The 21,519-nt window shown below is 41.4% G+C and overlaps 1 protein-coding gene across 1 annotated transcript in view; it reads left to right on the top strand.

Annotated features, from left to right (window-relative positions):
- Positions 1 to 21,519, top strand: part of LOC115088194 (L-gulonolactone oxidase-like) — a 350,872-nt gene that overhangs the window by 246,609 nt on the left and 82,744 nt on the right. The window contains exons 7-8 of the mRNA XM_029596219.1: positions 5,446 to 5,553; positions 13,247 to 13,323. Of these exons, the coding sequence (XP_029452079.1) occupies positions 5,446 to 5,553; positions 13,247 to 13,323 (185 nt within the window). The remainder of the gene's footprint in view (positions 1 to 5,445; positions 5,554 to 13,246; positions 13,324 to 21,519) is intronic.

A 21,519-nucleotide genomic window follows, 5' to 3' on the forward strand; every position in this document is an offset into this window, starting at 1 on the left:
TTTTGAGAGGAATTTGAAGGTTGAGCTGAGAGTGTTGATGTATGGTTTTGTAAATAATGGTTATGGACTTATATATAATTCTGTAGTGAATTGGCAGCCAATGTAAGTCTTTGAGAATTGGTGATATGTGGTCTCTTCTCCGAGTGTTTGTTAATATTCTTGCAGCCGTGTTTTGAACCATCTGAAGGGGTTTAGTGTGAGAAGAGGGAAGACCTAATAGTAAAGAGTTGCAGTAATCTAGTTTAGCGAATATTATTGATTGGAGAATTGATCTGTAGTCTTGAAAGTGAAACAGTGGTCTTATTCTTTTTAAGACTTGAAGTTTATAGAAGCAGTCCTTAGTAGTTTGATTTATGAATGATTTAAGGTTTAGTTTATTATCGAAGATAGCTCCTAGGTTTCTTACTTGTGGGGTTTGTAAATTGGGTGGTGGATTTGTGTCTGTGTTACTGTTTTCGGTGGAAATTAGGAGGAGTTCGCTTTTTGAAGAGTTTAGTATTAGATTTAGGTTGGAGAGGAGTCCGTCAATTTTTTGAAGACAAGATTCCCAGAATTCAAGAGTTTTAGTATAGGATTCTTTGATGGGGTATCAAAGGATATCAAAGGATCACTTCATAAACTACCATATATATACCATTAAGGGTTCAATTCACAGGAATGGTAACTTTCAAAGCAGCACATGAGCGCTCACGTGCACACATTTGCCGGCTCGCACCCAGGGACACAGCTATTTTATAACATATGCACGTATATGCACATGTTATAAAATAGCCTCACTGCAAGTACATGTGAGCTCAATGTTAAGTGGGCACGCACCTGTGCGGGCAAATGCCACTTCTACCGCATAAGTAGGGGGATTTTAAAAGGCATATGCACTAGCGCCACTGCCTGTTTTATCAGTTCATTTTCAGTTCATCCAGTTAAGGGACAGGACTTTCAAAACTCCCTAGTTTAATGGTCTTCCTTCCCCTCTGTTAGACCCAACCCTTAATACCCCGCTGATCTGTCTAGATTTTTTGGTGTTATTACTTTCACATTATCCATACAAGAAATAAAGTTACGCGGCAGGGTACCTGGCGCACGCCAGCGCGCATAAGTATTTAAGTGCTAATTTCAAGTTAAAATCTCGGAACATCCATTCCCAATCCACATCATGCCCATGCCTTGCCCCTTTATGGAAACCTTTCTTTTGTGTGTGCAGTGGCATGTACACACGTATCCACGTGACATTTAAAATTCGCTCAGCATGCGCCGACCCAACATATTCGCACATCCCCTAATTTCGGCATGCGTCAAGCTTTTAAAATTCACCTTTAAGGCTGTTCTATCTTTCTGTGTCTATGGGGAAATGCTTCATAAATCATATTCTTCAGAAAAACAGTCTGGTAATAGTGAATATGCACAGATATAAGGTAATTTTGAAAAGGATTTACATGTTTAAATGTAACTACTGTTGTAACAATTTTGAAAAGCCTTTTACCCATGTAAAGTGCACTTACATGGGTAAATCCTATGGACAATTCAATGGCATACAAGTTTATATTGTAGCAATTTTCAAAAGCCCACCGGCACAGTAAAGTGCATTTACATATGGAAAACCCATTTTTAAGCGTGTAAATGCTTTTGAAAATCAGGCCCTTTTTATTTAATTGAGTAATTTTATGAAGACTTGTATTGTTTTATGTAATGTTATATGTATTTAATAAATAGTTTTCTTTAGCTTTGTGGAATTATGTTTTAAATATTATGGATATTATGTATGTGAACTGTAATTTGCAATGAATATTGGAATTCTGGAATATAAGATAAAATAATTCAATAAATTGATCTTATATTGATATTATTGCATTTGATGTTTTCTTTTTGTATTTATTTATTTATGTAAGCAACCCAGGATCTATTTTGGAGGACGTGACATTTAAATCAAAAATTGAAATGAAATGAAATGGGATCAACCTTCCACAAACCTATCCTATTTCCTATTTTAATTATATAGACTGTTCTCAGCAAAGGGAGAGGAAGAGACATTAAGTAAATTTGCTCACTGATGCTAAATTGAACCTATACTTATATCCGGTGCCTACTAGATATTATTTCCTAGATGTTAAAAAGGGAAATTAGTTGAAAAAGCTTGAATTGGTTTAATTGGAAGAGAAATAAAAATACATAGTAGTGCAGTGCAATGCTAATGGGACAGCAGCGTTTGGAGCTCGCAGTGCTGCCTGTATCCAATTATCTGGACTGAGGATGGTGATTACACAGTTCAAGACCAGAAATGAAGGGGTCTTCTTTCCTATCCAGAGTACACCAAGACCATCTCTGTTCCCACAACGGATCAGATGGATTATAATGGGATCAGGTGGGTACCCGCTGTCAGCCAGAGACACATCCCCTAAATATTCTCACCGCACAACTCCTTCATGCATTAGCAGTAAAGGAAAGCTCTGCAGAGACATCTTTAGTAGAGAAAGACATGAAGGCCGAGATCCACTCTAAAGAAAAACACAGGAAGAGTGGCAAAGGATCCCAAAAAAGAGATGGAAAGTCTTTCTGATAGGAGACTTTATAATCAGAGGAATAGATCTTGAGGCAAGCTTGGGGCAAAGAGACAAAAAGGTTAAATGATTCCCCCAGAGACATACAAAGCATTCTCAAGATCACTGGAGCAGAAAGAAAGGAAGGGAAGAGTTGATGTTATGGTCCAAGAGGATTTAATGAAATTAGAGGAGGGCATTATTTGTTTATTTATTCATCATTCATTCATTCAGCGCATTTCTCTCCTGCCTTATTCACATAGCACCATAGGCAAGGTACAACAATTTAGAATATCAACTATCTAGTTCCCCACACTAGGTTAATTGTATTGCACGACAAGTAGTTAAACTGAATATGGACTTCAGTTATGCAGGTGGACCAGCTTCTTAATTTTCAAAATGTTTATTACGGAGTAATTGAAGAAACAGAGAAAACTGTATCACAGTTTAGTGAACACCCCAGGAACTAACCCTTGCTGAACCTGGGCACTAACATGCAGTTTTAGTGGAATTTAGTAAATAATCCCCTTACTGTATAATACAAATACAATGTTAAATTGAAACAATTCGATTGGTCGTGTTCCCATTATCGAATACCAGACACTGATTGCACTCTGAATATGTCAACTCTTGGTCAGAAAAGCAAGAAAAAGGAAAAATTTGAAAGAGAAAAAGAGGAATCATCAGTCAGCTTTTTAAAACTGTTGTCCATGTTAGTGGCAAAAGCTTTAGATCTTTAAATTAGTTAAGTTTTTCCAAGTAACCCTGAGTCTTTTGAAAAAAAAAATCTAATACATACTTTAAGAAGCAAGCATCAAAAAGAATAGAAAATAGATATTTTCTCTCATTTTCCTGCCCAGTTCGTCAATGAAGGAGAGCAACAATAATCCAGGCTGTGGGGACTGATTTCTTGCAGCTTTATTTCATTCCAACCTTTAGCTGAAAGCAAGAGAAGCTGCAATGCATTTCTTCAATAATGTTTTTCCAGATATTTCTTAAATAATTTTGTTTTACCTTTACAAATAAAGAGTAGATTTTAAAAGCGTTGCTTGTGCGAAAACAGCCACATACACGGGCCATGCAAGAGCAATGTGAATTTTAAAATTCACATTGCTCTTGGAATCATGCCCAAATAAATTCCGCAAAATGCTAAAAACCTGGCTTTTCCACCAAGCCTTCCCGGATTAGCAATCTCCCCCCCCCTGCCCCCCCCTTAAATAATTACCCTCCCCCCTGTAAATAGCCACCCTTCTATTCCTCCCCACCCCTCTCCGTAAAATGCAATTCCCCTGATTTTCACCCAGACTTTCCCAGAATAGCAAACTTTCCTCTCCTTGCCCCCCTCATAAACAGTTGCCCCCTTCCTTCCCCCCTGTAAATTGTCACCCATTTTATACCTCCCCGCACCCTAGCTCTTTGTAAATAACTCCTCTTACCCCGCCCCTATTTGTTAACTATTTTTAACTATTGCCACGGGCTCCCCGTTAGAGCCCTCTCTACTCTTGTTTTTGCTGGTTTATCCACCCCCACATCCCCATTCTATGTATTTTCTACCTGCTGTTACAATGTAAACCGACATGATGTGTATTTTAATGTCGGTATAGAAAATCTGTTAAATAAATAAATAAATAAAATGTCAGGAAGGGCAAACATCCAGAATAAGGAACAGGTCAAGGGTGTAAGACTGATGCACAGGAGAGAGAGAGAGACTCAGTCTGCACAGTACTTTACATACCTTTAGCAACAATTTAGTAAAGCTGGAAAAATGTGTTTATTTTATTTATTTAAAAACTTTTCTATACCGTCGTTTAGTAGTATACCATCACAACGGTTTACAGATAGGCACATAAATAAGTCTGGTTAGGATTATAAATTAGCTAGTAGGTGCCAATAAAGTTTTGGTTACATGATTCAAATAATATACGCTATTTGGATTGTGGATTGGAAGTTCCATTTATATGAATAATAGGATATCCATATGAGAATACTGTACTCTTAAATTAATCTTTAGGTATGAGAAAAAATAATAAAGGAGGGATAACTGCTATTTGTTGACTTTTAACAGTGTGTCGGAGTTCTCTTTCTTGTCCTCTAGTATTCCTTACTCCACTCTCATTGTGAAAAGCTTTTTTGAAGAGCCATGTTTTTAAGCTTTTTTTAAAGAGTTTTAGATCTTTCATTAGTCTTATTTCGAGTGGTAGTGTGTTCCATAATATTGGACCGGCTAGGGATAGTGCTCTCTCTCTAACTTGCGTCAGTTTTGCTGTCTTTACAGAGGGAATGGTTAGTAGAGCTTTGTTGGCTGATCTTAGATTTCTCTGGGGGACATGTAGTCGTAGTGCAGTGTTTAGCCAGTCAGTATTTTCCTCATAGATCAGTTTGTGGATTGTGCATAGTGTTTTAAATTGGACTCTTTGTTCAATTGGCAGCCAGTGTAATTCAGCGAGTGTTTGAGTGATGTGATCTCTTCTGCTTTTTCCCGTTAGAATTCTGGCTGCAGAGTTCTGTAAGATTTGTAGGGGTCTTAGTGTTGTATATAGTAATCCAAGGAAGAGTGTGTTACAATAGTCTGTGCTCGCGAATATAAGTGCTTGAAGAACAGTTCTAAATTTCGCTTGTGTTAACAGGGGTTTTAGCCTTCTAAAATATTTTTCTGTGGTGAATGCCTTTAATATCTGAAATTTGATTATTTCGTCTCAGCCGAATGAGTAAACACCTGTTGGGGAGAAGAACAGAGAGACAGACAGAGAGATGAAAGTAAAAAGGGGGCATTTTTAATTTTGCCCAATAAAAACAGTATTTATGTGGAGCATCTTGTCTTTTAATGAAAGATGGATTTTTGCTGGGGATTTATTTGTCTGGCATTTGTCTTGTGCATGTCAGTACTGTACAACTTTTGTTGTTTTTACAGGTTCTTGACAACCTTGACACCCACTTGAAGAGTTCTGAATACTTCCGCTTCCTGTGGTTTCCTCATACTGAAAATGTGAGCATCCTCTATCATGATCCGACTGACAAGGTACCATTTCCATATCATCCATTTGCAGAAAAATGCACTGTAATTTGACCACAGAATAATTTAACTTTTCTATAAAGCAGAGTTGCTTACCTTTAACAGGTGTTCTCTAAGGACAGCAGGATGTTAGACCTCACACATGGGTGACATCATCAGATGGAGTCTGATGTAGAAAACTTATGTCAAACATTCTAGAAACTTTGATTAATCACACTGAGCATGCTCATCATGCCCTATACCACGTGTCCATGCGGGGTCTCACTTCAGTCTTATAACATAGAATTACAATGAGGAATAAAAATAGGGGAAACCCTGCTCAGCGGGGTGGCGGGCAGGTTTCGTGAGGACTAACATCCTGCTGTCCTTGAAGAACACCTGTTATAGGTAAGCAACTCTGCTTTCTCCCAGGACAAGCAGAATGGTAGTCCTCCTACATGGCTGAATCCCTAGCTACAGGCTACTCCCCAACACAAATGGGGACCAACAGACAGGTGTGCCAACAGGCACAACAATGCCAGTGCTGTTGGTAACAGAATTAGAGATGAGCTTCGTTTTTTTCTACTGGGTCATTTTTTGAGTCGTATGCTTCGGGGTAAAGTTTGTTTTTCCTCGGTTAGTTTTTTGGAAAAACAAACAAAAACTAAATGGGGAAAAACGAAAACGGCCCAAAAAAACGACGCGGGAAACGAAGCTCAAAAAAACCCACCCCAAGCATTAAAATTCACTTTAATACATTAAATACAACCCACCCCCCCCCCCCACCATCCCGATCCCTCCCCAAGACTTACTAACATCCCTGGTCGTCCAGCGGGGTCCCGCGAGGGATTTCTCCCTCCGTGCCATCGGGCTGTCTGGCCTGCCTTGATCAAAATGGTGCCGATAACCTTTGACCTACTATGTCACAGGGCCTACCGGTGCCATTGGTCAGCCCCTGTCACATGGCCATCGGTACCATCTTGTGCTCCTACCATGTGACAGGGGCTGACCAATGGCACCGGTAGGCCAATGGCACCGAGTGCAGGAGGTCGCTTCCGGACCCCCGCTGGACCACCAGGGACTTTTGGCAAGTCTTGGGGGATCCTCCTGACCCCCACAAGATTTGCCAAAAGTCCAGCGGGGGTCTGGGAGCGACCTCCTGCAGTCGACCGTCGGCTGCCAGTAATCAAAATGGCGCCGATAGCCTTTGCCCATACTATGTCTCAGGGGCTACCGGTGCCATTGGTCGACCCCTGTCACATGGTAGGAGCACAAGATGGCGCCAGCCGTCCCTCGTTCTTGTCATCCGTCCTGGTCTCTGCTGATGTCTCATCTGTCCTGATGTCTCCATTGTCCCAGTCCTGATGTACCTCGGCATTAATTCAAATTTGATCATATTATGATCACTAATGCCAAGTGGCCCCACCACCATTACCTCTCTCACAAAATCCTGTGCTCCACTAAGAATTAGATCTAAAATTGCTTCTTCTCTCGTTGGTTCCAGAACCAATTGCTCCATAAAACTGTCATTTATCCAGGAATATTATCTCTCTAGCATGTCCTGATGTTACATTTATCCAGTCAATATTGGGGTAATTGAAACCTCCTATTATTACTGCACTACCAATTTGGTTAGCTTCCCTAATTTCTCTTAGCATTTCACTGTCCGTCTCACCATCTTGGCCAGTGGACGGTAGTATATTCCTATCACTATACTTTTCCCCATCACGCAAGGGATTTCTACCCATAAAGATTTGATTGTACATTTAGTCTCATGCAGGATCTTTATCCCGTTGGACTCTATGCCATCCTGGACATAAAGCACCACCCCGCTTCCCAAATGCTCCTCTCTGTCATTGTGATATAATTTGTACCCCAGTATAGGACTGTCCCATTGGTTATCCTCCTTCCACCATGTCTCTGAGATGCCAATTAAGTCTGTCATCATTCACTGCTATATATTTTAATTCTCCCATCTTACTTCTTAGACTTCTGACATTAGCATACAAACATTTCAAAGTGTGTTTTTTGTTTGTATTTTCATTCTGCTTTCTAATTGATAGGGATAAATTGGAATCTTTTAGCTCAGCTGAGTTTTTAATTACAGGCACCTGGATTACTTTTCTTATTAATGGAACCTCACTGTTGTGATACCCTAATTCTAATGCGTAGCTTGCCCTGATCCTGCGTGTTGAGATCTGGGGAAGTCCCCAGACTGATTGGTCTCTGGATGCACAGCTTCCAAAGGAGCAGAAACCAGAACTGTCTCAGCCAATGAGGGGCTATGAGAATCTAAGTCCCTCTGTCCTTTTGAAGCTTCAAGAGAGTCTTCTTCACCACTAAGGGAATTGGAGGACATACGTAAAGACGCCCCGTGTCCCAGTGGTGGGTGAGCACATCTGAGGCTGGTTTGCAATATCCTGTGCAGGGAGCAGAACTGAGGCACATTCCTGTTGTAGGGGGATGCGAACAGATCTATGTCTATACTCCCCCAGAGACGGAATATCCAATTCACTAACTTATGATCCAGAGACCACTCGTGGGGTCTGAAGGCTCGATTCAGCCTGTCTGCTACCTTGTTCTCCATCCCGGCCAGGTGCATGGTCCTGAGCACCATCCCAAGGGACAGAGCCCATGACCAGATCTGAACTGATTCCTGACATAGGAGGTACGATCCCGTGCCTTCCTTCTTGTTGACACACCACATTGCTATCTGGTTGTCGGTCTGGATCAGGACAACTTTCTTGGATAGCCAATCTCTGAAAGCCCATAGCATGTACCTGATCACCCAGAGCTCCAGGAAATTGATTTGACACAAACGTTCCTAAGCGGACCATAAGCCCTAGGTGCTGAGCCCATCCACATGAGCTTCCCACCCTAGGGTAGATGCATCAGTGGTTAACAAAATTTGAAAGGGAAGACTCTGAAAGAAGATTCCCTGTTCCAGATTAGAAAGTACCCACCATCAGGACAAGGAGTCCCGGAGGAACAGAGTGACTTGGATGTAATCTTGGAAGCTATATGTGGCTTGCCGCCACTGAGATCTCAGGGTCCATTGGGCTCTGCATACATGTAATTGTGCCAAGGGAGTAACATGAACGGTCACGGCCATGTGGCCCAACAACCTCAACATGTGCCAAGCTGATACCTGTTCCTCTGTTGAACTTCCACCACAATGGCCACTACTGAAACAGCCCTCTGGCGTGGTAGAAATGCCTTTGCCCAAGCCATGTCTAGCAGGGCTCCAATGAAGTCCAATTCAGGTGACAGACTGAGATGGGACTTTGGGTAGTTGAGAATAAACCCAGTGACTTCAACACCCAAATGGTCAAGTGCATGGATCCGGTTGCCCCTCCTGAGACGTGCTCTTGATCATCCAATCATCCAGATAGAGAAAAACATGTACTCTCAGTCTGTAGAGGTGCACCGCACCATGGCCAGACATTTTGGGAATACCCGTGGGATTGACATGAGCCCAAAAAGGCAACACAAATGGTACTGGAAGTGCTGTTCCCACACTACAAACCGGAGATACTTCCTGTGACCATGGAAGATCTCGATGTGCGTGTATTCATCTTGTAGGTCGAGGGAGCATAGCCAGTCCTTTTGTTGCAGAAGGGGAATTAAGGTGCCCAGGGAAACCATCTTTAACTTTTCTTTTTTTTAGAAATTTGTTCAAGGCCCTCAGGTCTAGGATGCGACGAAGACCTCCTGTTCTCTTTGGAATCAGGAAGTCCCTGGAATAAAATCCCCATCCTCTTTGCCATGGTAGAATGGGCTTGACCACTCTGGCTGTTAAGAGGGAGGAGAGATCCGCAAGTAGTACTTCCTGATGCACTACTGGCCCCCAATACAGGCACGGAGGGCAATTTGGTGGGACACCCAATAGATTTAATTTGCACCCCTGACAGACAATGGATAGAACCCACTGGTCCGAGGTTACACTGGGACACTGGTTTACAAAGACCCACAGCCTGCCCCTGACCAGAGGGTCCATCACAGTGGGTATGGGCAACTGTCTGATACTCCCTGCGGCCCAGTTAAAACCCTGTCCCCAGGTTTGACTGAGGTGCCAACTGAGACAGCTGCAAGAGCTCTGATGTAGAGGATGGGATTAAGGAGGCGGAGGATAGTACTTTCTTTGGTGAAAGAAGGACTTCCTTGGCCCCTACCTTGATGGCCTCCTGGAAGAGGAGGATGGGTTTGGAGTGCTGGTGGAAAGTTGTTGAAGGGTCTTATAATGGTCCTGAATTTGGGCCATAGTGACCCTCAACCTATCTCCAAAGAGATTCTCTCCTGTACATGGCACATTAGTGAGTCATTCCTGTACTTCCAGTCAGAGATCTGACGCCCACAACCATACCATTCTGCAGGCACTGATTCCTGCTGCAGAGACTCTCAATGCCATCTCAAAAACATTGTAGGCTGCACGGAACTCGTGTGTTCCACACTCCAAACCCTTGTGCACCAGCGATATGAGGGCATCTTGTTGCTGTTGAGGAGCTGCTAGGCCACCTCCTGTACCTGCTTCCAGATGTTCCATGAATATTGGTTCATGTAGAGCTGGTAGGCAGCAATGCAGGCAATGGGCATGGTGCTTTGGAACACCTTTCTCCCAAGAGCATTCATCGCTCTGTGGTCCTTCCCCAAGGGCACCGAGGAGTGGGTCCAAGAGTGTTTGGTCCTCTTGAGGGCAGATTTGACCACCACTGACTGGCGGGGCAGCTGATGCTTATCGACTACGACAGCATTCTGGATGAGGTAAACCCCGTCTGCCTTCCTATTGAGAGGAGACACTGTGAGGGGATGTTCCCAAACCTGGCACCGGTGCCAGCCCGGGAACCAACGTCAGTTAGGTCGGTAAGGCACCGATGAGTACATTGAGCTTCTCCAGAAGTGGCATGAGAACAAGCGGTAATAGCGCTGATTCTGTTGGTGCCACAGGAATATGGTCCTACTGTGACTGCTCCACTGCCAGCTGGACCCAATGCTCCAGCTCAACCTCAAACATTGCTGATGTCAACACCGACTGGGAGGAAGGAGAGGTGGCCAGATCTTCCTTGGACTGCAAAGGGGATCGGTGACTGGCACTAGGACCAGTGGAGACCATCACAGACCCTGAGCATCGATGGAGGATTGGTGCTCCTCGCCAGAGGGTCACTTTGGGGGCACCACTTCAAAATCCAGTTCATCCCCATGCCTGACACAGTGTATTGATGGAGACCAGTGCCATTGCTTCTTGATCTTCCTGGTGTCGAGGTCGAAGATGATGAACCTGTTGTCCTTGATCTGGAGGAGATCAACAATGGGTGGTCTTGATGGAACAGATGGCCCCACCGATGTCGATGGTGGGGCCATCTGTGCCATCTGTAACTCCGAGGTCCTTAGATGCCAATGCCACTGATGCTGATGTCGATGGGTTGGACTTCTTCGACCCAAATTGGTGCTCCATCTTGTCAAGTTGAAGCCGACATCCCTTCGGGTTCATCTGATCGCATAAGTGGTAACCCGGGATGTCATGCAATGACCCCAGGCAAAGGATGCAAATTTCATGTGGATCGGTGATTGACATGGTCCGCAGGCACTGGGGGCATCGACAAAAAACAGATGTGGCCATGATGGAGCGAAACAAAAGGGCCAAAGGATGGAACAGAACTGGTGGGCATTGAGGACCAGTGGGCAACGAGGCACTGCCACCATGGAGGAATCGACCGCAAAAGGAAACTTATCCGAAGACATCATGAACCCTGATTAGGGATAGTACGGGAAGGCACCAAGAGGGACCCAGCAATGGAACAGAGGGAAAAACCGTGAAAACACAAAAAAGAAGCTTTCCACTAGGCCAAAAGGCCAAAATTTTTAAGAGCTCAATCAACCACGAGGCTCACAGCTGTGCGGAAAAGAAGAGACTGAAGAGGGACCCCATGTGGACATGTGGTATAGGGCATGCTGAGCATGCTCAGTATACCTAGTCAAAGTTTCTAGAAACTTTGACATACGTTTTCTGCATTGGGCTCCATCTGATGATGTCACCCATGTGTGAGGACTAATATCCTGCTTGTCCTTGGAGAAAGTCAGCGCTATTGCCTGGAGGATAATGTCTGTCAACCAAAATAAAATACTGCTATGCATTTTAAAGAACTGCCACCCTCTGGTCATGTGTTTTAAAGATAAGAATAACCAATCAAACTAAAAATATTTTCTGTTTTCAAGATTTTTTGAAAGATTTTATTGCATAGCCCTACTTCATATGTAGTCAGTTTGTTTACTTATGATGATAATAACAAAACAAACTATGGAGTTTATTTACTAATGGGTGTTAGTGTCAATGCCTGTGTTAAGCACAAATTAATGCATGTTATCAGAGGAGCTAATTAATGCCTATGTATGTTATGGCCATTAACATACATTATTAGCATGTGTGTTAATGTTACTGCCGGATTCCTTGGCAGTAACGCTAATGCACATGCAAAAACAGTTATTAAAATACCCTCGTTAGGTTTTAATATTAGACATGCTATCCAGCATTAACACTTGTGAAATTAATGTGTCCCACTTTTATTTTCAAAGCTAAATACATATTAGGAGGTGAACCTAACTTAGCAGTCTTTAGAGGGGAATAGTAATATGAACCTCTACACCCAAATCCTCCCCCCTACACCCTCCCGTTGTCCTGAACTTCCCACCTTCTCAAACACAATAGAAGGCCCCAGTTGGAGGAGGCCAGTTTGTCTCATATTAGCATTGGTGCTATATTTAAAATGGCATTATTGACACATACCAAAGCAGAGTGTCAGTGCTGATTATTCGAATCTGGATGTTACTATTAGGAAGAAATAAACCAGCAGATTTTGACCAGTTAAGATTTTTAAGATACCTTGGGAAGGTGGGTGAGGGTTTTGGGACCAGTGATTAGGAGTGGGGTATCCCCCCTCCAACAATGTTGTTGGGTCATTCCAGAGATCTTGTGAGACTGTTGAGGTCGGAGGGTGTTCCTTGACTAAGCAGCCATTTCAGTTTGGGTGAGATAGCACAGGAAAAATGTTTCTGCGCAATGCAGCAACATTAACATCTGCATTCTCCTCAATACCACCATGATAGCACTGCCACATTAAGTGGCTCATTACCTTGATACACTGGGACTCGTCCTATTTTAACACCCTTATTGACATTAGTGGAGGACTCGGTTCTTTGACAGTTTAATGCAGATTTGTACATATTCCCTTAGGTCTCAAATCAATATGACTGTTAAAGAAAGTATTTTAGATTTTATTGTGGATATTCAGCAGATATGAATACAAACAACTCTGTTTTTTTCTCTTTCATTGAAACCAACGATGAAAAAACAATGCGATTTTTGTTCCATAAACATTTTACCTCTGTGAAAATGCTATTTCTCATTTTCTCTTTTAATATACATTTCTTTTTGCACATTCCTGAGAATCTTCAAATGCATTGGCAACCCATTTATAATTCGACTGTCAGATCAAGTTTGAGGGGCAAGGCATTTTCAGAATATTAAGTACTTTAGATTGTATGCAGACCAGATGAACATAGCCAGAACCTTGATTTGTTTTTCATAAAATGCCAAAAATGTTTCACATTTTGAAGTTGAGAGTTATGATTAGGGTAAGCCGTGGCAGCATGTTCATATTTGTATTTATTTATTTCTAGAAGATGCTTTGAACTGTTACCTTTAATGTCCTCTTCTGTGTTGCAGCCTCTTTCATCCAATGCTAACTGGTTTTGGGACTATGCTATTGGATATTACTTACTGGAGTTTCTACTCTGGATCAGGTGAGGAGTTTGAACTGCTTGATCCTTTGAACTGGAGACCCAAAAGAATCATTTTAAAAGTTGGTATCGTGCTTGGAGCAGACATGACATTGTGTGAGGTGAGCTGTGCGCATACTTTGCCAATTATCCAAGGATTTTCAAAGCAAGTTTATGTGTGTGTTTGCTTTGAAAATCTTTGGTAAAGTCCACATCCACAACATGCTCACAGACATGACCACTGGGCAGGCTGCTTGAAAATTGCCCTCCAATTTAGTAATTTCAAATTAGTTTACGGCTGATGAATTTCTTCATGCCCTTGACAGTGCTCAAATTTGAAACTGATGCAAGCAACTCATAATTTTAGAAAATTGAGATAAGCCAACTTTTTGTATTTTTGTATTTGTTTGCTTGCTTCGTTAAGACTTGGATTTAAAAAATATTTACATGCTTATAATTGGGTTTTACACGTGTAGATGCACTTTACCCGCGTAGGTAGTCTTTTGAAAATTGCTATAATATTAACCATTGAATTGTCCATAGGTTATACATGTATTAATGCATTTTACATGGGTAAATGGCTTTGAAAATGTTATATTTACACGTGAAATTCCTTTGAAAATTACCTCCTAACTTAGTATATGTTTATTAGAGGTATTTAATTTAATTTAATTTCCTGCCACCAAAGCACCCAAAGCAAGGTACAATGGATCTAAACCTTCATTAAAAACAAGGCACATAAAAGGGGTTGAAATAGTAGAAGTCTGCAACTTGTGAGCGGCTAATTGTCATTCGCACATCTTTCATATACATTCATAATTTAAACATATTTTTTTTTAAAACTCTTATCTGAAGTAGGAAGTATATCTCACATTTGCTTACCTCATGCTTGGATCAGAAGTGGCTGGGCAGTATGTAGGCTGCAAATTCTTAAGAACTTGCCTTGGGATTAATATAAATGTCAATAGATGGAGAGTTTTGTAGGTGGATGTAACCATCCAAGCAGAAGGCTTGGGTGTGGGGACAGCGAAGGGAAGGGAGGAAAATCTGGTAGAGAAGCAACCCACTAGACTGCATTCCAGCTACTTTTTTTTTTTTATGTGCCTCTCCAACTGCCCTCTTCCCCAACTCCTCCTTCTCCCTGGACAATCACATCCACCTACAAAACTGCCCATCTGTTGACATTTACATCTGCCTTCTTCTTCTTCTAAATGTGTGCTTGCTAGGTGGCAAATCCATTGCTGAGCAACAACATTTTTGCCTTGACATTATGAAGGGATCAAGGTGATACTGTCCTAGCCCTCCAGCAAAGCACTGATTGAAGTGGCATAAGTGACTGGGAGCAGAAGCAAATAACATTTGGGAGAGCGCAACGGCCAGAAGATAGTTTGATAAAAAGGAACAAAGAAAAAGTAATGAAAAGGAAAACAAAACCCAGAGGAACTGAAACAGAAAATAAATAATGAAAAATGAACAAAAGAATTATTCAGACCCCCACAACCAAGGCTGGAAGACTGTTTTCTTTTATAAAGCAATGCAGATCTGTGGATGTCCTTGTATTCTATACAGATGAAACTGAGAGTACATTTTTTATATCAGAAATATATTTAAAAGTAGGATTTTCATGTAGGGGACCTGATTTGATTCCTGGGCAAGTTAGGACTGGCAATGCTGCAGAGGTAGTGAGCCATCATACAATGGCATCACCTAGTGGTCAGACTCAAAACATGAAGAAAATGTTGCCCAAGAATACCTCTATAGAAAACTAGAGACCTTGGTTATATTGTATCCATTCTCATTATTGGTTAAAGTTAATGATTTGCATGTTCAGATAATGCACAGTAATTATGCAGGAAGGATTAGGATGATTCTTTTATTCAATGGCCTGATAAAGCCCCTGAGCAAACAGAAAAAAAATGGAAAAAGGAAATACAATTTAAGACTAAAATAATCAACCTTGTTGATTTAAACACAATAATCTAACTAATTAATAATCTTGGGTTATCAGATGGGCTAGCAAAATAAGCAGTACCAAAATGGTTACTGGAGCCTTTTGGTAACAATCATTTCTACCCAGTGTTAAGGCAAAAACATTTCTCAGAATAATAAGTTATTATAAAATTACAAAGAATTCCACCTGCTATGTGGACAGTTTGTGCTAAGCAGGAACAGCTTTTTATTCCTTGTGGTCCAGGTGTAGAGAGCACTGTAGGGTAATTTGGTGCAGAACTGCAGCCCTATTTTGCCATCCATTGGTGTCTTCTACTGACGTTTTGAATACTGTTTTGAGCTGTCAGACCATGAAAGCATTGCAGGGGTTATTGAATGTTCTGAGTAGGAGAAAGTTGGGAGCTGCCATCTGACAGGACAAGTGTTTATCAAATAAGAAGCAGTTAGAGCACAGACATGGAAAATGTGTTTTTGAAGTGAACCTTCTTCCTAAACAATTAACTATGAGGTTTTCTACGTGTCAGTTGTTGCTGCATTTTTGCCCATTATCTCCTGTGGGGAGAATGTTTACATTAGACAGTAAAGAGATTGATGTGTGGACAAGTGGTTTTTGCTTCTTTCTCTTAGATCACGCTGGTAAGTATCATGTCTTAAGCATGCACTGTGTGCTTCAATCTGTCCAATTCTAGATGTTGCAGACATCAGCAGATTGTGTTTTACATAAGCAAAAGAGGATATCAAGCATCACACTTATAGTAATAAAGTTGATAAGAGTGAGGGCAAGCAAAACCTTGTGTTGTACTAGACCTCTTAACAGCCTTTTTCAAACTCAGGACATGATTAGTTTTATTTTTCTGAACAAGAAAATGAATTGAAATCATTATTTTGTATACCAGAAGTGGAGTTCCTGGCTGTTCCTTCACAAAAAAGGAACGAATTTAATGATAGCTAGCAGCTTTTATTAGTAATGTACGGAGGCAGTCCTTCATCAACAATGCTACCTTGTGAAGGTTTAAGCTAGACTTTGGTGACTGACTCAAAGATCAATAGAATAAAGATGGCGGACTTCAGAAAGGAATGTGTATGTGTTGGCATGTGCAAAAGGGTGTGTGTGCGTGTATGCATATGAGCATTCCTCTGTCCTAACACACAAATATTATAATGTCCCTGTCTGCACCTTGATTGATTTATATCAGTACTGTGATCCTGGGTATAAAAAGCAAGTCCCAATTCAAGTACTAGGTGAGTGGGAGGGCTTGGGGGGGGGGAGATTGGTGGTGTGGGGGGACTGTATGGGGATTGAAGAGGCAATATTCTTTTGTTTATTTAGTGGGGAGGTAGAGCAGAGGGGTTGGAGGGCTGGGTCTGGCCAGCACTGATATCTGGTATAGGGGGTTTGTGGGGGTCCCGGCCAGTGGGTGAGTTTGTACTTTTGTAGTGGGGTGTGGAAAATGGGCCAGGAAGACCACAATTTTTATTTTTTATCACATAATGTCAGATAACTTTGGGCTTAACTGACCATATTCAAAAGCTAGCCAGTTAGGTTTAAAGTAATCTGGCTAAAGGTAGCTCGATAACTTTAGGCAAGTATATTCAGCAGGATGTTTATCTCACTGAATATCTGGGACAAGTCATAACTTACTGAATAAGGACCCCTGTGAAACTGGAGGATGTAATAAATCAAATTGACCGAATAAAGAACAACAAATCACTGGGACCGGATGGTATTCACCCCAGAGTTCTAAAGGAAGTCAAACATATTTTGCAGACCTATTATTTAAAACAGCCATGGTACTTAAAGACCGCAGGGTGGCCAATATGCAGTCAATTTTTTAAAAGGGCTCCAGGGGTACTCTGGGAAACGATAGACCAGTGAGCCTGATATCGGTGCCAAGCAAAATGGTAGAAACTATTTTTAACAATAAAATTACTGACCACATTGATAGACATGGTTTAATGGAAGAGTCAACATGGTTTTTGCAAAGAGAAGTCTTGCCTGACCAGTTTACTATATTTTTTGAAGATATAAATAAACATGCAGATAAAGGTGAGCCACTTAATATACTGTATTTGGATTTTCAGAAGGCATATGACAAAGTCACTAATGAGGAGCATCACAGCACAAGTCCCTCCCTCCAGACTTACCATCCAATCGGGGAGACGAGAGGGATTTTAAATTTCACCTCTCTCCGGCGCCGCTGACAATAACAACCTGAGGCCGCCGCTGCTGCTGACGCTACCGCTACCGCTTCTGCTGCCGCTGCAAGAGGAAGGCCTGCGCGATCGGCGCCCAGACCCGTCGGGGTAAGGCCTTTTTGTTCCCTTCCCCCCGGCGAGCCTGATCTGCGATCGCACAGACAGCATCACAGCACAACAGCTAAGTCCCTCCCTCCAGACTTACCATCCAATCGGGGAGACGAGAGGGATTTTAAATTTCACATCTCTCCGGCGTCAAAGGGGCTTGCCCCTTTGTGCGCCCCTTCGTGCAGCCCCTGAGATCATACTCTTTTTCATTATCTGCTTAATTCTCCTTTCATACCTTGATTAGAATTCAGCATATCATCTTTAAATCTATAAATTACATTGGCAACAAGATTCAAGTCAGCTGATTCGTGTAAGGGAGACGAGAATAGATCCCAAGCTTTATTCATCAACAGGAAAACAAATTGAAATTGTAATCCAAAATCTCCACAAACCCTGGAACCTCAACAGATAGTGTTCCCTGATCCTAAAGCCAGCTTCGGGTCAATAATAAGCCAGTTTACTGGCCCTTGAATCTTCATCTTCTTTGGAGCACTCGAGTAAGCCTCTAATATTCTCTCTATACCACACAAACAGATCAACATGCTTCTTGGTTTCCCTATCCCTATACATCACCATGTTTGCCATGGCGAATACTCCATACCAATCCTCAAGAATCAACGTAAACATCAAACTAAGCCTCTCCCACAACACTACAACCGTCATCAAAGGCTAATTCCAATAATGATTTCACCAATCACACAATTCCTCGGCCTTTCTCTGTTATCTCTTACTCTATTCAATGCTCAATCACTTTCAAAAAAAACTCATATCTTAAACGACTACCTTACTGAAGTAAACCCAGATATCTGTGCAATCACAGAAACGTGGTTTAAACCTTCAGATTTAGCTCTGTTAAATCAACTACCAACTCAGCTTTATGATTTTTTCTCCATACCTAGAACCAAAAGAAAGGGAGGAGGTCTGCTTCTCGCAGCCAAGAAAGGTCTAAGAATATCTTTACAACATTCATATACCACATCAAAATTAGAGCTCTCTTTCTTTAAATCTGATCATTTACAAATTGGCCTAATCTACGCTCCACCAGGATCTTTAGATTCTGACCCTTCACCAGTCATTGAACTCTCTGCCAAATACTTCAACCCAGACAAACCTGCCATCTTACTGGGTGATTTCAACTTACATGTCGATGCTTCACCACAATCCCCAAATTGTGTTACCCTACTCTCGGCTCTCAACTACATGGGCTTCACACAAATTATAAAAGCCCCTACCCACAAAGCAGGTCACACTTTAGACCTTATTTTCATTAATCAGTGCATCTCAAACACAAATACAATCACATGTTCACCTGTCCCTTGGTCGGACCATCAAATCATCAACACGACCTTCAAGCTTTCACAACATCCTCCACTTTCGTTCCCAAAAAACACTATTCAATTCAGGAAACCTTGTTCTACAGACCTTCTCATCAATCAGTTCACTAATGAATTATTACATCTCGATCTCTCCAACGCATCTACAGCCACCACCTCATGGTGCAACATCACCAAAAAGATCGCAGACATTACCTGCCCTTCCATCACAAAAGTAGTACAACCTTCGCCAGACAACAGGAAACCCTGGTTCACCCCAGAACTGAAGCTGCTTAAACAAGAGCTAAGAAATAAAGAACACACTTGGAGGAGAAACCCATCCCCCACAACATTAGCTATTTATAAAACCTCCCTCAATGCTTATAGGATCACCATACTGAGAACAAAGAGAGATTTTTTCTCAAAAAAAATACATCATTTCATATTTGATTCAAAAGCACTTTTCTCCTACGTTTCAGCTCTCACTAAACCATCACCTCCTACCATTCCTGATGATCAAGCACTCAACAAAGCATCAGAACTAGCAGAATACTTTAAGGATAAAATTGACAAATTGACTATCTCTTTCTCATCATCTTTTTCATATCCCCCTTTCCCTCACATTACCTCACCTCAACTAAATACCACGCTGGAAACTTTCGAGACCACTTCAGCACTTGAGATAGAAAACATACTTAAAAAAATGAAACCGTCATCTCATCCCTTAGACACAATTCCTACTAACCTTCTCATCGCGATAAGAAACTCCATATCAAAACCAATTGCAGACATCATTAACTGCTCTCTCTCCCAGGGTCTAGTTCCTGACCAACTTAAATTAGCCATTCTCAAACCTCTACTTAAAAAACCTAACCTTCCAACCACAGATCCAGCTAACTTCCGCCCAATAGCTAATCTGCCATTGATCGCCAAAATTATGGAAAAGATAGTCAATAAACAACTATCTGAATATTTGGAAGAAAACAACATTCTTGTATCTTCCCAGTATGGCTTTCGGAAATCGTTAAGCACTGAATCTCTCCTTATCTCTCTTACCGATTCTATTCTATCTAATATGGACAAAAACCAACCACATCTTTTGATTCTACTAGATCTCTCTGCAGCCTTTGACACTGTCAACCATTCATCTCTATTAAAATGTCTGGCAGATATAGGCATTAAAGGAACAGTCTTCAGCTGGTTCAAATCCTTCCTAGCAAATAGACAATTCAAAGTAAAGATTAACAACAAAGAATCACAACCGATCCCTTCCAACCGGGGGGTCCCTCAGGGTTCCTCCCTTTCCCCTACGCTCTTCAACATTTACCTCTTACCTCTATGTCATCTACTTACTAAACTAAACCTAACTCACTATCTCTACGCGGATGACATCCAGATACTCATCCCAATCTCAGAATCCTTACAAAAAACCTTGGCTCACTGGAACAATTGTTTGCAACAGATCAATCATCTTCTCTCCAGCCTTTGCCTCATTCTTAACAACAACAAAACTGAGATCCTAATCATCAATCAAGACATCAACATCAAACTTCTAAACCCAGCTGACCTACTCAACTCATCCACTCCCATATTAAATCACTCACCACATGTTCGAGATCTAGGTATCATGCTAGACAATCAGCTCAATTTTAAAAAATTCATAAGCACAACCACCAAAGACTGTTTTTATAAGTTACAAGTCTTAAAAAAATTGAAGCCTCTTCTTTATTTCAACGATTTTCGGATGGTCCTACAAGCCATTATTCTATCAAAAGTCGACTATTGCAATTCGCTTCTCTTTGGCCTTCCATATTCATCCATCAAACCCCTCCAAATGCTACAGAACTCTGCAGCCAGAATCCTTACCAATACGAATAAAAGAGATCACATCACCCCCATTCTCAAGCTCCTCCACTGGCTGCCTATAAAGCAAAGGATCCTATATAAAGTACTCACCGTAATTCATAAATCCATTCACAATATCTCTCCTCTTCAATTATGTAACCAACTACGCCCTCACTCCTCCTCTAGACCCATCAGAGGAGCATATAAAGGCACACTCTATGTACCTTCAACAAAATCCTCGCATCATAAACGTGCCATATCTACAGCAGGCCCCATTCAATGGAATGCGCTCCCACCAGACATTCGGCTTGAGTTCTGCCACTCTTCATTCAAAAAAAAACTTAAAACCTGGCTCTTTAGCCAAGCTTTTCCAGGACCATGATCATCATTTTTTCCCCTCCAACCAGCAAGAACATATCTTCTTCACAAACCCCCATTTTCCATACCACTACCTACTTCGGTATCTAATCTCTTGCTGCAGGACACTTGAGACTTTCTCACTTATACGTTATAATTTTTATGCTCAATAAGACCTGTCAACTTAATTGTTTAAGTCTTTTTTTTTTTTTTTTTTTTTTCTCCTTTATCTTTTGGTCATCAATGTTACAACGTTATTGTTAAATTTTGAACTTATGTACACTGTTCCAAGTTTCATAACCTTGTTCTATGTAATGCCTTTTGGCAATTTTCATGTTCTGTTTCAATGTAAACCGATGTGATCTTTATTTCATATAGGAACACCGGTATATAAAAATCTAAAAATAAATAAATAAATAAATATTAGAAAGTCATGGGATAGGAGGCAGTG

This window comes from Rhinatrema bivittatum, chromosome 3, assembly GCF_901001135.1.
Source record: "Rhinatrema bivittatum chromosome 3, aRhiBiv1.1, whole genome shotgun sequence".
Taxonomy (NCBI): domain Eukaryota; kingdom Metazoa; phylum Chordata; class Amphibia; order Gymnophiona; family Rhinatrematidae; genus Rhinatrema; species Rhinatrema bivittatum.